Source organism: Acipenser ruthenus, chromosome 4, assembly GCF_902713425.1.
Source record: "Acipenser ruthenus chromosome 4, fAciRut3.2 maternal haplotype, whole genome shotgun sequence".
Classification (NCBI taxonomy): Eukaryota; Metazoa; Chordata; class Actinopteri; order Acipenseriformes; family Acipenseridae; genus Acipenser; species Acipenser ruthenus.
The window spans coordinates 99,418,310-99,435,236 of NC_081192.1; the positions used below are offsets into that span (position 1 = coordinate 99,418,310).

General features: G+C 37.7%; 1 protein-coding gene across 2 annotated transcripts; it reads left to right on the top strand.

Moving 5' to 3' along the window:
- The first annotated feature begins 1,404 nt into the window (after positions 1-1,404).
- LOC117399354 (uncharacterized) lies at positions 1,405-16,483 on the top strand. Of its 2 annotated transcripts, XM_033998450.3 has the most exons (7): positions 1,405-1,643; positions 6,434-6,506; positions 6,702-6,855; positions 7,538-7,698; positions 9,254-9,457; positions 10,093-10,274; positions 10,373-16,483. In XM_033998450.3, the coding sequence occupies exons 2-7, from the start codon at positions 6,449-6,451 to the stop codon at positions 15,821-15,823; spliced, it is 6,210 nt and encodes a 2,069-aa protein (XP_033854341.3). In that variant the 5' UTR covers positions 1,405-1,643; positions 6,434-6,448; the 3' UTR covers positions 15,824-16,483. The 2 variants fall into 2 exon arrangements, with proteins under 2 accessions (XP_033854341.3, XP_033854342.3); XM_033998451.3 differs by lacking the exon at positions 1,405-1,643 and having other exon boundaries at positions 6,043-6,506.
- The last annotated feature ends 444 nt before the right edge of the window (positions 16,484-16,927 follow it).

Genomic DNA, 16,927 nt, shown 5'->3' on the forward strand with positions numbered 1-16,927 from the left:
GACTGAACACACACTAGTTATAAGAACGTCTGAACACACACTTATTTGCCGATTAGGCTCTAATAGAACCAAGATGAAACAAGAAATGAGGTAAGAGGGTTTTTTTTTTTTTTTGTATTCCTTTAGTCATGTGCATGAGACCTATATAATGAATGATCAGTAGTATTAGGTACTGTATGGGGCTTATTTAAACAGGGCTGTGTGGTTGCACCATCTTCAATTCTTGTTAAACAACCTACAAACAACTAGTAATTGGCAATTCATTCATTTATATATGTGTGAATAAAGTAAATCACTAAGGGGTAGATGTACTGAAGTGTTGCGTCTGTTGCAGTCGTTGCAAACTAAATTAATGTTTTAAGAAAATAATACCTCTACTACCGTAGATTGTCAAATACTTTGTTTTATAGTTATGGTGGAACAGAATTTTTATATAGAGCCATCCTCACCCCAAACCCCCCACCCCACCCCATATCAACAAACCTAAAATAAAACCGTATAACTACAAATCCTGTCAATCCATTTTATAAGAAACTAAGTCAAGTAGAGACATGTTTCAGCTAGTGCCTTCTTCACTGTACTAAACTGCAAATACTGTCAACCCTGTGGTATCGCCAGCCTTTGAAGACCCAGATAAAAGTGCCCTGGTGATGTGATTCTGCCCCTGGGCACTGTGTTTGATAGTGCATGTGCCAGTGTTCAGAGCCACGTTCGACAGTAAAATCTGGATCTGCCATAGCAGCAGTGGCTGTTGTTACTGTCTGTATTCCAGACTGTGGAATAGGGGAATTCCCCGTCCTTTCCCAGTATGTGTCACACTTGTTATACTTAGCAGTCTGGAATCTAAATGGACATCTTTAAATACAGTGAAACAGACAATAAGGCGGTTATTTTGAAACATTAAGTTAGACTGCTGCCCCACGATAACCCCACTGTGATGTGATGTTAATAACGTCACTAGGGGGAGTTAACACTTTTATGTAACAATGGTATTAAACCAAAATAGAGGTGTTTGGATCATTGGAATAGGATAATAAATAAGGCTTGTAAGTAGACTTATATTGTTTATTATTATTTAGAACTGCAATCCTGCAAATAACATTTTGGAGTAAAAAGCTTTAAGAATGTTGCCCAAAATGTATAGAAATACCGTACTTACTTTAATTATTGGATTTTAATCTTTATATACATTAAAGAGTAAGTAATGCCAAATTATATGATCTTAATTTCAGTTATTTTTACTAACTATTTTCTTCCCCTTTTCTGATGTGAATTCCATAGGGACTTTTTTTATTTTAATGTAAAAAAAAAAAAATCAATAACACTTTCAGTTTCATTTATTATAACAATCATTTCCAAAAGGGTGGGTTTGATAAAAAAAAAAAAAAAAAAAAAAAATCAATAACACTTTCAGTTTCATTTATTATAACAATCATTTCCAAAAGGGTGGGTCTGATAAAAAAAAAAAAAATTCTCAGCGGTCATGTTTCCTGCCCATAAACCATTGCTCCAAAAGGTATAAAAAGGACTGAACACACACTATCTATAATAAGGACTGAACACACACTAGTTATAAGAACGTCTGAACACACACTTATTTGCCGATTAGGCTCTAATAGAACCAAGATGAAACAAGAAATGAGGTAAGAGGGGTTTTTTTTTTTTTTTGTATTCCTTTAGTCATGTGCATGAGACCTATATAATGAATGATCAGTACTATTAGGTACTGTATGGGGCTTATTTTAACAGGGCTGTGTGGTTGGTTCAATTACTTTTTATTCACTCTTATGAATGATGGAAATCATCTGCTTTGTAGCTGGTTGAATTAGTCATGTTAGAACTTTTGAAAGCTTTTTTTTAAACAGTCTCAATTTTGCTGGCATTTCCTGTCCGCTTTTTCTCGTGTGTTGCCAGTTGTGCTCAATGCATTTTTAAGATGAACACCCAACTACCTAATTTTCACTAAAGTTAGGGTGTACTTACAAGCCTTGAAAACAAATTTCTATGACATTTCTGGTTTTCTCAGTGTGTTGGGAGCAATAGACTGTCTAGGCTACTAAGTAGACCAAGTTAAAAATAATAATTAAAAATAAAATAAAAAACCCAAAAATCATTTAGTTTCAATTTTAAATAATCTTTTATTCGCTTTGTACAGGTGTCTGCTAAATAAACAAATAATAATAAATGAAAAGCTTTTTGGAGGTGAAGGTTGGGGCCCCACTATAGAATCTGATAGGATTAAACTGCCTTTCATTTTATATATATATATATATAACAGTATTAAAATAGGTAAAATGAAGACAGAACAGAATGCATTGTACAGATGACGTTTACATTTAACAAAAACAATGTTATTTTGATCCTTGCACCCTTGCATGTATAGACGTTCTCCTTCGGGCACCCTCTGCTGCAGCAAACCACAACTCAACTGCTGCTATTTCCCCAGAAGGGGACACTGCTGCTGTACTCTTGAACAAGGTACTTTACCTCGATTGCTCCAGTAAAAACCCCTGTATAAATGGGTAATTGTATGTAAAAATAATGTGACATCTTGTAACAAGTGTAAGTCGCCCTGGATAAGGGCGTCTGCTAATAAATAATAATGATGTTTTCTGCATCAATACATTGATATTTATATCTATGGATGCACCCCCCCAAGTGAAACAAACTGGGTACCGGTGAAAGGGGAGCTCTAAACATACGTGAGCGTCCTGGACAAATGTGCTAGGATAATATAATCCAGTTAAGTTTATAAAGTTAATTTATAAAGCCGGATATAAATATTAAGAACCGTACCTGGATTTTTTTTCCCTTTATGTGAAGGCGTATTATTTTTAGTATTATTAGTGATACAAGGATGATTATTATATTAACAACGTAGACCTACGGCTGTATGGTAATACAGTACTTTGTAACAACCGCTAAATTAATTAATAAATAATGCTGGTAAACAGACAGAACAATTCCACGACAATAAGCACAGGCCCGAAAATATTGCATCGTCATAACAGCGGGACACAGAGAGCTGGTCGTGTCTGACTTTTTTTTTTAAAAGGTCTTGAAGGAGTTACATAATTTATAATTTTTAAGATATTAAATGTTGTGGAGTGTTTTCATGCTGCAGTGGGGGGTTCTTTTGTAACAGAATATGGTGAAGGGTGGGGATGAATTCTGTTTACAGTTTCGCAGTCTATCGCAGTTCCGTCTTTTGTAAGAGCTGCAAACCGCAGGGAGAGGACATGTTAGCATCTTACAGAGCTTGCCATAGGATCACTAAAGAAGGGGGCTGGCACGCTTGGTTGAATAGGTCTGGCCCTCTTCCGATACGTTAGTATATCTATCATTGTTTAAGTGTGTACCTGTTAGAGAAACATTAACATATTTCCTGCAAAGTATTGTCTCTCCAGATATCTGCTTGAATAAAGACTACCTTCTTTATCACCGACTCTTGGAGACTGATTTCATTTTCCGTCCCTGCAGTCTGTTATTTACTTTTGTATTAGATTATTCCATTTCGAATACTTTGTTACAAAAAGCAATATGAAAAATGGGAAAACAAGTCTGAATCAGTTTTGTATTTTAAACTCAGAAATTGGAAAATGAAAAACGGGTCGATTTTTGTTTTTATGAAAAACCAAAATTGAAAAACGAGTCGTTTTCTGGTTTTCCGATTTCCGATTTAGAATGCAAAAACGATTTGCCGGAATGTACACGGACCGTTTGCACTGCGAGTGGCTCATCTTAGTACATCTACCCCTAAGTATTATATTGCCTTCAGGTTTTATTGATCAGATGTACATGAATGAATGTTCAATTAATAGCTGTTTTTAGTTTGCTTGTTTAATGTAAGCTATCAGTTTACCATTTCCATATAACAATTTATTAAAACAAAAATTAAAAAACAAACTTATGTTTGTGTTCCTGGAAAAAAGGATTTTTTTTTTTTTTTTTTTTTTTTTTGGTTTCCCTGGAAACATTAGAAACTGTAAAGGCAGGGCTACAAATATAGCAATACTAAAATAAATAAACTTTGTAAATTATTCCAGAAACTAAATTAATGTTTTAAGAAAATAAGACCTCTACTACCGTAGATTGTCAAATACTTTGTTTTATAGTTATGGTGGAACAGAATTTCTATATAGAGCCATCCTCACCCCAAACCCCCCACCCCACCCCATATCAACAAACCTAAAATAAAACGTTAAAACTACAAATCCTGTCAATCCTTGCAGCAGTTACACTCATGTAATAAAAATCAGGAATAACTGTTTTGTAAGGCTGTTCTACATGAACCACAATTAATAACATTTAATAACTTGTCTTGTATTTTAGTAGGTGACCAAAAGCCACTACAGTATAATAAGTTATGGCTACTTCTACATTAGACTATCATTGCAGAAATCCCTATATTTTGCCTGGCAAACCCAATGGCAATGTGTGTGTATATCCTAGAGGTTGTAGGAGGTATTCCTGGTAAACTGATTAATTTTTGACAACCTGACTAATTAAATAAATTAGGAATAAGTAAGTATTGGCAGCTTGATTCTATAGTGCATCAAGTATATAAGTGTCACCCCATTTGGGAGTTTGTTTACTGCATGTACAAGAGGTCTCAGAAAGTACAGCTTTGATTGAGAACCTTCTCGATTTGAGTGAAAAGGTGAAGTTTCAAACCACAAAAACGTGTATTAAGCATAACTGTTTCTTTCTGCGAATTAGATAAAGATTTCTACAAAATCAAACCAGTCATTTTGAAAACTGGTACACATACAAGAGCTGAAACCCTGAGAACTTGTATTATTACCTTATATGGCGAGTGCGCCATGGACCTCCTATCTATATAAACCAAGCCCAAAAAGAGCACTGTAAAAACCCGAAGGGTGAGAGACATCCCTGCTCTGTATCAAAGAGGGGTGTTCAGATGAGCACATGCACATCTACTGTGTTGCAAAAGAACCTAAAGAATGTGTTGGACTACAGTTGTGGATGAAGAAGAGGACAATGCACAAAGACTGTGTTGATCATGTTGGGGATTGAAGGGTTTTCACAGAGAGGACTTCATAGTACAATTCAACACAATCCAAGTTTCACAACTAAACAGCGAATGAGTAAATGTTGCCCGGGACTGTTGGGTAGAATCTGTGTTACATTCTTCACATGAAAACACAACCAGAATACCTGAACTAGTACATGACGTGTGATAAGCAACTTTTAATAAGCCTTGAGAAATAAATGAAAAGTTAGAATTACCTCATGTTATTTACATGCAGAGCTTTTAAATAAACTTATTTGTATACAAGTATATTTAGTTAAGTTAGACTGAAGGTTTGGTACTATTGATTCACTTTGATACATAGTACTGTACATGTTTAACATTTATTTCTGACTTTAAGATTTTCTGTATCCAATACACTGTTGCTGGTAGTTGATCTTTCCTTGTGTCTAGTGTGGGTGTTCATAGTGCGGGTAAGTCCTCGATTAACCTCCTTGTGTTTCGTCTTTCAGGTGAAACGGTGTTGTAAGTGACTCTGCAGCTGATGCATAGTTCATACACACTAGTCTCTGTAAGTCACCTTGGATAAGGGTGTCTGCTAATTAAACAAATAATAATAATAATAATAATACTCCAAACTTAAATAATATTTCACATCGGAATTAGTGAATTGTTCCTACAACATGATGCACTTTGTGGATTAACACATTTTATTTCATTGAAGCCAATTTGTGTGATTAACAAATTCATTCAATTATCTGAACTAATTGGGCCCGATACTAGTTTGCATAATCAATTTGTATAGATAACTGAACAGATATTAATAACAATGACTGTACCTTTAATAATGTGTAGAATAAAGTTAACATACACAAGTACCTACTGATGATATATAGCTACATGCAACATTACAAATCATTAAATTAATGCAATTCAGTATTATTATTTATTTCTTAGCAGATGCCCTTATCCAGGGCGACTTACAATTGTTACAAGATATCACATTATTTTTACATACAATTACATTATTTTTTTACAAATTATTTTTACATACAATTACCCGTTTATACAGTTGGGTTTTTACTGGAGCAATCTAGGTAAAGTACATTGCTGGTGAGTTCATACCTTCTGCGCTAACTTATTTCCAGCTAGTGTATGGTACTGTTATTCATGGAATTTCAGTTGCATGTTATTCTTAGTATCATGGGAGTATAATTATTATTATTATTTATTTCTTAGCAGACGCCCTTATCCATTACCCATTTATACAGTTGGGTTTTTACTGGAGCAATCTAGGTAAAGCACCTTGCTCAAGGGTACAGCAGCAGTGTCCCCCACCTGGGATTGAACCCACAACCCTCTGGTCAAGAGTCCAGAGCCTTAACCACTACTCCACACTGCTTTAAATGATGACAATCTAAGTCTTTGCTTTTCTTCTAGTTTTTAAAGTAGACAATGGAGGATTTAAAAGCTGCCATTGCTGTTGTTGGCATTGGATGCAATTTTCCAGGAGGTAAGATTTAATTGTGTGAATATTTGATTATTTTATTTTGCATTTAAACTTTTACTTAGCACAACTATGTGATGCTATAGGATATTACTTAATTCCGAGTTCAAAGGTTAGTCTAATATTCATGTGTTTTGGGTTTAGTAATTCCCAAATTATATTTAAAAAATATTATATACATATTATTTACATTCAACAAAGGTGAAGGAACAGATAACTTCTGGAAGGTCCTTCTGGAGGGTAAAAACTGTACAGTGGAGATACCTTCAGAAAGATTCAACAGCACATTGTGGTACGATCCAGATGGCAGCAAGCCAGGGAAATCCTGCACAGCGAAAGCAGCTCTCATTGATGGGTAAGATTAAGAATGGCACCCGTACCAATGCTTTCTTTTTACACTATCGGAACAAAAACCTTTTACTTCTTGTAGCCCAAATAATATTAACAGACTGCAACTAGCAGTGTTATAATTGAGCCACACAGTATATAATCCAGGTTACACAGTATTCCAAATGTGTGTTACATTGAGATAGATTGAACGTGCTGAGGCACTGTAGCCAGACATCTGTTGGTTATTACCATTCCCATTCAGGGGAACATTTGTGTATGCTAATATAGTTATACCTAGGCTCACAGTCATCTGAGTCAACAGCAATACAGCCACAAATGCTCAATTCCTTTGGTGAAATACAGGTTCATTAGAGTTCAGTAGGAGGCTCATGCTGCACATTTCAATAAAATAACTGGTGAGTCATTCCTAGCAAAATGTCATTATATATTTATTTTATACATGTTTATACAGAGTTATGATTGCTGGGTTTCACTTTGTGTAACCACAAACATTGATCTACAAAACTGAACTGCTGGTGGGCGAAAATTCAGTAGTCACATAACCGGAAGGCTATGAACATTTGTCTTGGTTATTTAGTACACTATCACATATAAAAAAGGTATAAACTGATACTAATATACAAGTTTAATCTATGACATAATCCCAAGTTGAATCGCAGCTAAAAGTGTCTGCTGTTATTCCCCAGGTTCAATGAGTTTGATCACAGGCTGTTTGGCATTCCTGAAGCAGAGGCAGATCATATGGATCCGCAGCAAAAGCTTCTCCTGCAATGTACCTATCGAGCTCTGGAGGATGCTGGGATGCCACTGGAAAAGGCCAGTGGAACCAGAACAGGGGTTTTCATTGGTAGGTAAACTCAAAGATAGAAACAAAACGAGGAAATGATTCTAATGCGAATTTACTCTGAAGAGAGTGTATACACCTAGACAATGCATTTCTGTGGCCCACTTTAGAACACTGTAGTGTGGATATGAAGGAGGCTCCAATCAGGAAGAAGTAGCAGCGGAAAAGCAGCAGGGCCTGACTTAATTATGTATTTATGCTAAATAGATAGATACAGACAGATTTTTTTTTCCAAAGAACTTTATTGTACAACAAAATATCAATTACATTTACAATACTATACAAGAGTCTCAAGCAAGTTAAGGTTAACACATTACAGAAATGCAAAACAAATGTCCACACAGTCATCCCACACTCCACTCCAGTACCCCAAACCTCCTGCACAGTCAATCTAGCTGGTGCACCAATTTATAAAAGGTAAAATCTACTTTGACTCTTGCTGTCACCAACATTTTAAAACAGACACTGTCACAGCAGTTAATACCCCATTCATTTTGTTTTTTCTACTCTTTAAAATGACAATCTTTGCTTGTCCCAGTAGAAAGTTAGCCAACTGACTTATATTTGTATTCCCTTTGGTGTACATCACCCCGGAGATAAAAGTAGTTTGAGTAAAGTTCAAGCCCAGTGCGCTGAACAAATCATTTAGTACCTCAAACAAAGGCTGTAACCCGGGACAAAACAGAAAGTAACGAAATACTGTCTCCATTTTCAAGCAAAATAAACAGTTATCATTCACCCCTGGCTGAATGGTGGCGAGAAAGGCGTTTGTGGCCACAATGGTGTCATTTTAGAAAGGGATTATAAACTAGATGCTCTTCAAGCATCCAGAACAGCCCTACAGACTTAAAATCTCTGAGTCTTAAAAACCTTCCAGGCGTTCAGCATCCATCTATAAAACACTGGTAAAACAGATAGGTTTAACTGTCCATTAAAAACAGGTGCCTATCAAAATTTAGCCTCCCCACCAAGCGAAGAAAAGCAAAAGCCAATGCTTTCCAGGGCAAAGGCTCAGGAGTGGACAGCAGTCTCTGTAGCGACTGGAGTTGAAAAGCCGCTACTCTGCTCTTTATGTCCATCAACCCCTGCCCTCTACAGGTAAGTACAACACCCCCTGCTTTATCCAATGAAGACCATCCCAAAATAAACTTAGCAATAATTTTTGAACTTCTAACAGCAGAGGTGGAGGGGGGTCTCCACGCATTAGCCTATGCCAAAGCATGGACGTGACCAAGTTAAGAAAACTGGCGAGAGCCTGGTTAGAAGACAACGCCAGTTTTCTAGTCGGCCTTTTATCTCTTCCAAAACTCCGTCCCAGTTCTCTTTCGCTATTCCCTATCCTCCCAAGTAGATTCCCAACTACCTGAAAACCTCCCGGTTCAAAATTAGTCCTGGTGGTAAATCTGGTGGTCAGCTGCCCTCCCAGTCCCCCAATCAGAAATGCATTACTTTTAGCCCAGTTTACCCACTCCCCGCGTGCACAACGCTAGATAGATAGAGATAGAATTGTATTTATTGTTGAAAATGTTCAAGAAAAGTATTTTCTTTTCTATAACAGGTCTAATGAATCGGGATTATGAGATGATTTCAAATAATGCTGCCAGTAAAATAAACCATTACAGTGGCACTGGGACAGCGATGAGCATAGCTGCCAATAGGATTTCCTACTGTTTCAACTTTACTGGGCCTTCGTTTGCAATTGACAGCGCTTGCTCCTCATCTCTGGTTGCTCTTCACTATGCCTGTCAAGCCATTAAACAAGGTAATACTATATAATTTCTACTGTAATGTATCTGTTGTAATAAACATTTGTAACAATATAGCTCTTGAATTCTGGTGTCTTTCTGATACATTTCAAATGGAATTACTTTTCATTACTCCCATTCAAGCTTGGAGCAGCTATACGCCTTCTGGTGGTGTCTAGGTAAAAAAAAAAAAAGACATTTGTGGTACTGTGACACTTAATAAATATAGAGCAGTATATTTGAAAATCAAATAGCACAAACAAAATACTTTCAGAAAACAGAAAATAAACCGACAGTCAGGCCAAAGCGAAACAGAATAAAAAACAAATAAACTTTAAAAACAGAACGAGTACCTACAAGGTCTCAGAGTTGGTAGCAGTCGTTTGTCTTTCTCTTACTCACAATATCTTTCCACAATCCTCCTCTTAGCTCTCACCACCTTAATGAGCCTACATGCACACTACGTAAGCACTGATTTCACAGTATAGTGTCATACGATTTCAATGAAATCCAGTGGATTTAAATGCAGCAGTGAGGTAGATTGTTTTGTCCACAAAGTCCATGAAGCAAATCTAATGAACCACAAATGGAACTTGAAATATATGTTGCCATGTCCACAACACAAATTGTAAAAATATACATTTTGTTTCAGGGGATTGTGATATGGCAGTCTGTGGAGGGGTAAGTTGCATCATTGAGCCCCGAATTTTTGTTACTCTCAGCAAAGCAAAAATGATATCTCCTGAAGGAACCAGCAAACCTTTCTCCAGCAAGGCTGATGGCTACGGAAGAGGAGAAGGGTGTGGCATTGTCTTGCTAAAGCCATTAGCAAAGGTAAGAGTCAACAACACACTCTGAATATGACAAGAGGATAGGTTTGAAAACCCTGATGTGTGTACCTATAAAATGAGTGTCATTCATTTTTTAAACAGGCACAGAAGGATTTTGACCACGTCTGGGGAATCATAGCAAGCAGTGCTGTAAATCAGGATGGCAGAGCAGTCACTCCAATCACCAAACCATCAATGGCACAACAGGAAGAGCTTCTGCACAGGATTTACTCCACACATGTTGACCCATCACATGTACAGTATGTAGAGGCTCATGGGACTGGAACTCCTGTAGGGGATCCTACAGAAGCAGGCAGCATCTCTAACGCCATTGGAAAAGCCCGGCCTCCAGGATCACCAGCTCTTCTAATAGGCTCTGTGAAAGGTAACATTGGTCACACTGAATCTGCAGCAGGGGTCGCAGGGTTGATCAAGGTCCTATTGATGATGCACCATGAAACAATTGCTCCCTCTTTACACTATTCTGAAGACAATTCCAGCATCAATGCTAAATCTCTCAGGCTTAAAATTCCAACCACAGCAGAAAAGTGGGAAAAGTCTGGACCACTTGGAAGAGCTGCAGGTGTTAATAACTTTGGATTTGGGGGAACCAATGCACATGTTGTTGTCAGGCAATACAAACAATCACAAGTTCTGAATTCAGAAACACAAAAGCCATTTGAAATATTTGTGCTGTCTGCAGCCTCCAAAAAATCAATGAAAATGATGATGGAAGACACAGCCCAACAGATTAGCAAACATGATGCAATAAAGCTACATGATCTGGCTTATACCTCTGCATGCAGGAGAAGTCACACAAGGCACAAATACAGAAAAACATGTATTGCGTCATCTCTTAGTCATTTAAAACAACAACTTGAAATGAGTTATAAACCAATAGTGGTAAAGCCAGACACGCAACTGGCGTTTGTATTCTGTGGAAACGGGGTCACCTACAGAGGCATGTGCAAACAGCTCTTAAAAGATGAACCAGTGTTTAGAGAAAAAGTGAAAGAGATAGAGAGCATGTTCCAATTTTACACCTCTATTTGTCTCTTGGAGAGATTAGAAAATGAATACGAATATGATGACTTTTCAAGGCCAGACATTGTCCAGCCACTGCTCTTTACCATTCAGGTGGCAATTGCCAGCCTTTTAAAGCACTGGGGTATAAAACCAGATGCTATAGTTGGGCATTCTGTGGGTGAGGTTGCTGCTGCACATTGCTCTGGATTGCTGTCCCTTCATGATGCTGTTAAGGTCATTTATTTCCGCAGTACTTTGCAGTCCAAGGTCACTGGAGGGAAAATGCTTGTTGTTGGAAACATACCTGTGTCAGAAGTGGCACAGTTTCTTCCTGCTTATTCAGGGAAAGCTTGCATTGCTGCCTACAACAGCCCCCAGTCATGCACGTTGTCAGGCGAGTCTGAAGCTATAGATGGTCTTCATCAGAAACTGTCAACATCATTCAAGAACCTATTCCTTCATGTTCTAGATGTCCCAGCTGCATACCACAGTCACATGATGGAGCCCATTTTGAACCCTATACAGGACAGCATAGGCCTCTTACAAAAAAGGGAAATGGAAGTAGAGTTGTTTTCTACAGTAACAGGGCATTTAGCTACTGAAGGAGATTTTACCACAGGCCAGTACTGGGCCAAGAACATTGGAGAAGCAGTTGCGTTTGAACAGGCAGTGAAATCAGCAGTGGCTGGGAAGAAACATGTTGTTTTTGTAGAGATAGGTCCAAGAAGGGCCCTGCAAAGGAATATTATGGAGATTGTAGGGAATGGGACTCCAGTGTTTCCATCTGTGCAGCCTGACAAAGACTATGAGACTCTGCTTACCGTTGTGTCAAAGGCATTTGAGTTTGGGTTGAAAGTAAATTGGGAACAATTTTACAAAGCATATGAGTCTCTACCTACACCCTGCCCAAGGTATCAGTTTGACAGTATCATGAAAGAGGTTGATTTTGATTTGAAACACCAAGGAAGTGTTGCAAATTCTAATCATCCTTTGCTTTGTAATGCAAGTAACAACAAAGAGTTCAGCTGTCGCAGCATTACAGATGAAGCACCATATGTTTTTGAACACAAAAACAATGGTGTTCCTATAGTTCCTGGTTCCTTCTATGTAGAGCTAGGACTTGCATCTGTTATGGCCAGTGTGAGACCAAAATTGCCTCTTAGTTACTTGCAACTCAGTATAATATTCTCTAGCCCTTGTACTATAAGCCAGAGTTCAGTAGAACTAAAGGTCAAATTAGAGCCACAAGGCCATACAACCGCATTTAAAATTGGGTCTTCAAAGGCAATTTATGCATCTGGCACAATTCAGCATAACAGTGGAAATTTAGTAGAGGAAAACAACATTTCTCTGGATTGCATTTACAAAAGATGTACAGAAATGTCAGAGTCTGATGAAGTTTACAAGAAGCTGTCTAGCATAGGCTTCCAGTATGGGTCAATTTTCAGACAACTTGACTATGTGCATTATGGGAAAGAACTTCAGGAAGCTGTTACAAGAATTAAGGTCCCCAATGAAATTGTGGCACAGTTGCATGAGTACTGCATTCACCCTGTAGTTTTAGATTATTTCTTACAAATGACAGCTTTTTTGTTAGCAAATGGTTTCAGACCTAGACCTGGGATCCCTTCTGCTATAGGCAGTTTGATAGTTTCTCAGCCCCTACAGGAAGAAATGTTCATTTATGTAAGAACAGTTAAAGTTGCAGCTGATCACACAGAGGTATGTGGGGGTTTCACAGATAAAAAGGGCTCACTTTTAGCAGAACTTAAACATGTAAGAATTAAGTATCTTGGGAGCAGATCTCCTGTGATTGATGAGTACTTCTTCCATAATGAATGGAATGAAGTATCTGAGGTACTAACTTCTAGGGCTGTACCCAAAGCATTAGTGTTTGCAGACCAATTGGGGATAGCCAGATCCCTTGAGAAACATTTACACAGAAAATCCATATACATCCCCTACAATGATTTAGAAAGTCTGTTAAAGTGTGACATTGTGACTTTCCTTACAAGCTGCAATGTGTCCATGTCAGCTGATGACTATGATGAAGTTTTGTTTATGTGGGGAATTCGAAACCTCAGTGATCAGAGTTCAGATACAGTGCTGCAGAACTTAGTAAACTGTTGTGAAGTTTATCGGCAGCTTATCCACTTGTTAACGGAAAAGAAATCCAAATGTCCCATCAGAACCATCACATACAGAACAACAGAGAAGGCAGTGGATCACATTAATCCAGGATTTACACTGTGTGGAATGACCAGGGCATGTGCTGCAGAAATTCCAGATCTCTCCTTTCAATTGATTGATATTCATTCTGTAAGCAATGAAGACATCTCAGCACTGGCCCAAGTGATTACCTCATACAAAACATCAAAATACCCAGAGGTCATGATTAATAAGGGCAGTGTTTATACAGCAGAAATCAGACAGACACCTATAAAAAGTGTCAGCAGTAATCCAAAAATGGTCAGTCAGTTTCAGAGTTTTGTTCTTCAGACCACAGATCCGTACAGAATGAAAGATCTGTCTGCAAAACTTACAAGTGGTAATAGTAGGGGCCTTCCAAAACAGACCATAGAAGTTAAGATTACTAAAGCATGTGTCCATTCATCTGACTATTTTCCAGTCAGTGTTTCAGAATTAAACTTTGGTCAGACCCTGTACTGGAACAAACACACAACTGATAGGCACAATGTTTTGTTTCTGGACTTCAGTGGTACAGTTACAGCCGTGGGAAGGGATGTGAAAAAGTTGAGGGTCGGAGACCAAATAGTTTCATGTTATCCTGTAGTTGCATCTTCTAAGATCTTGCTTCCAGAGGCTGTTTGTTATCCTAGCAGGGAAGTTCCATTCTTAAAAAAAGCTCCTTGTGTATCCTACTTTATGCTGGCATGGGAAATTTTACACCATGTCCTACCCAAATTACAACACCAGAGGCAGCTATGTGTCCTTTCTTCTGTACCTGAATCAAGCTTATCCAAAATAATCAAGCTCACAGCAGATGCATCAGGATGGCATGCCACAGTTGGAACAGAATGTAATTTATTGCAAAATACAAAGCAGTGTGCTTTGGTCATTTTACCCCCCTTTGATGCATCTTTAGTGGAAAGAATCTCTTGTGTTTCCCTTGCCAAACACATAGTTGTAGTGTGTGGTTACTCTTCCCCAACTCTTACTCCTAGTATGCTGAGGAGTGAAGACGCTTACATTCACGTCCTGCAAGTGACGAGCTTGTTCCAGAAAGCCTATCTCAATAAATACGCGCATGACATCTACAAATGGTTTATTTCAATGCATTTGGATAAAAATTCTTTGGACAGCTTCCAAAAAGCAGTAACCGTGAGCAATGAGTACAAATTTGAAGAGAAGCCTTTTTCCTATTTTATCTCAAAGACCATCTCACTGGCTATGCTGGGTCATGTGTCAAACAACAGAGTTTCTGATATCCCGGTGCAGGAGAATCAAAAACAACTTTTCCAACAAAGCTCTGTTTATATAGTGACTGGAGGACTTTCAGGTCTTGGATTTGAGACAGTGAAGTTCATTGCTCAGCGCGGAGGCGGCTGCATTGTCATTCTTTCCAGAAGTGCTCCATCCCCTGAGAGGCAACAAGAGATTACAAATGTGCAGAATCAGTATGGGGTTACTATAATAAGTGTCCAGTGTGATGTTGCCATCCTCAAGGATGTTGAGAAGGCAATCAGTCTTATTGGTCAAAGGTTTCCTGCTTGTCCAATTAGAGGATTGTTCCACAGTGCAGTGGTCCTACATGATGGGTTACTGCACACTTTAAACAGACTCCACTTTGAAAAGGTTCTAAAACCTAAAGTTGCAGGGGCTTTGAATCTTCACTGTGCAACAAAGCATTGTCACCTAGACTATTTTGTGTGTTATTCCTCTGTTGCTTCGTTTATTGGAAATTCTGCCCAAACAAACTATGCTGCTGCAAATTCATTTCTGGATATGTTTTGCCTCTACAGAAGAAACCTTGGGTTTTCTGGACAGTCCATTAATTGGGGTGGTTTGAACTTGGGTCTTCTGCTGAACAAAGAAGGGGTTCAGCAGTTTCTGGAGTCAAAAGGTATGATGATCATGGAGGTACCAGAAATCCATACATGCCTTGAAAAGTCTTTATTGCAGAATAATGCACAGCAAGCCATATGCAAGATCAGTTTTAAGAAATTAAACGGAAATGTCCTTTCTCAAAATGCTTCACTTAGAATGCGTTTCTACTCAATAATGGCTGAAGAACAGAAAAACATGAATGCACATGAACCACACATTCTGCAGACTGCTTCCTTCACAAAACCTGATGATTATGTTAGGCACCTGCTTTGTGATGTAAGTAGTGCTGATCCAGATGAGCTGATGAAAGACACATCTCTCTCTGCGTTTGGAATTGACTCGATGCTGGCGATGACTCTGCAGAATCGTGTTTATCAGGAAAGAAATGTGAATGTACCACTTGTTAAATGGCTTGATCCTAATACAACAGTGTCTACTTTAGTGTCTCTTCTGCAATAAAACTTCAAAACACACGCATCCCAGTTGAGGAGCAAGAGGCTACTGATAATTGAATGCAGTAACTTAGAATAAATATTGGTGGCATGGATCATTTTGTTACAGACAGTACAGCCAGAAGGCATTAATGAAGAACTTGGATTATCATATTACCTATAATATATAATTAATATTTCTTATGTTTGTATTGATTCTATATTCTTTATATCATTAATGTTTATTTGATAATTAATTAATTACATTATACTTAAGACTTGTTACCAGTTGGCTACATGGCCATTAATGTTTATGTCTACATAGTATTTACATATTTTTTGAATATTAACATCAGTGTTATTCATTTTTATTATTTTGGCTCTAGTAGTATGGAAATCAAAATGGTCTATCTGCAATACAGACCTGAGTCCCAGTTCGAGGAATACTGTAGTAATAAGTTATAAAGAAATTGTAGGTCTGCATACATAGCAAACCTTGGCATCTTGAGGGGTAGTTATCTATCTTACACAGTCATAGTGTCAAAAAACATGATTCCAAATGCAGCATGTTTCTCAAAGTAGAAGCCAGGAGTGCCTTTTTTTCATTTTATAACAGCACATAAATGAAGTGCTATCAGTCATGTCTCCTTTTTGATTAATGAAATAAAAATATTTGAGTCAGAATGTGGATTATTGTGTGGTTTTATTTTTTTCATTTTTTAACATTCTGAATAGAAAATGAAGGTGAGCAGATTTAAATAAAAAAAGATAATCCACACGCAGCCACAGTATTATGGAAAGGGTCTCCAAGGACACATTATTAGCAGGCACCAGAATAAAAATGGTTTAGGTACATAACACTTGAACGGGTCCTAGAAATAAGAACACAGAAGGGGGCCTGTTCAGTAAACTGTGAAAAATCTAAATAACGGCATCATTTAAATATTAAATTAGCACCAAACCTGCTATTTTTCCAACTTCTGAAGACAAATATGCACCTAATAGACTCACACACTATAATATACTGTACATTACTGTAGATGTGCAAATCAAACTTCAACAGTGGGTCCAAACACATCTCAAGGTATTCATAACTATCAATGCAATATATATATATATATATATATAGAGA

Excerpts from the sequence above, each read along its gene's own strand:
- LOC117399354 (XM_033998450.3), top strand. The coding sequence starts at position 6,449 with ATGGAGGATTTAAAAGCTGCCATTGCTGTTGTTGGCATTGGATGCAAT. Across the intron at positions 6,856-7,537 it reads AAAGCAGCTCTCATTGATGG|GTTCAATGAGTTTGATCACA; the intron begins GTAAGATTAAGA and ends GTTATTCCCCAG. Across the intron at positions 10,275-10,372 it reads TGCTAAAGCCATTAGCAAAG|GCACAGAAGGATTTTGACCA; the intron begins GTAAGAGTCAAC and ends TTTTTTAAACAG.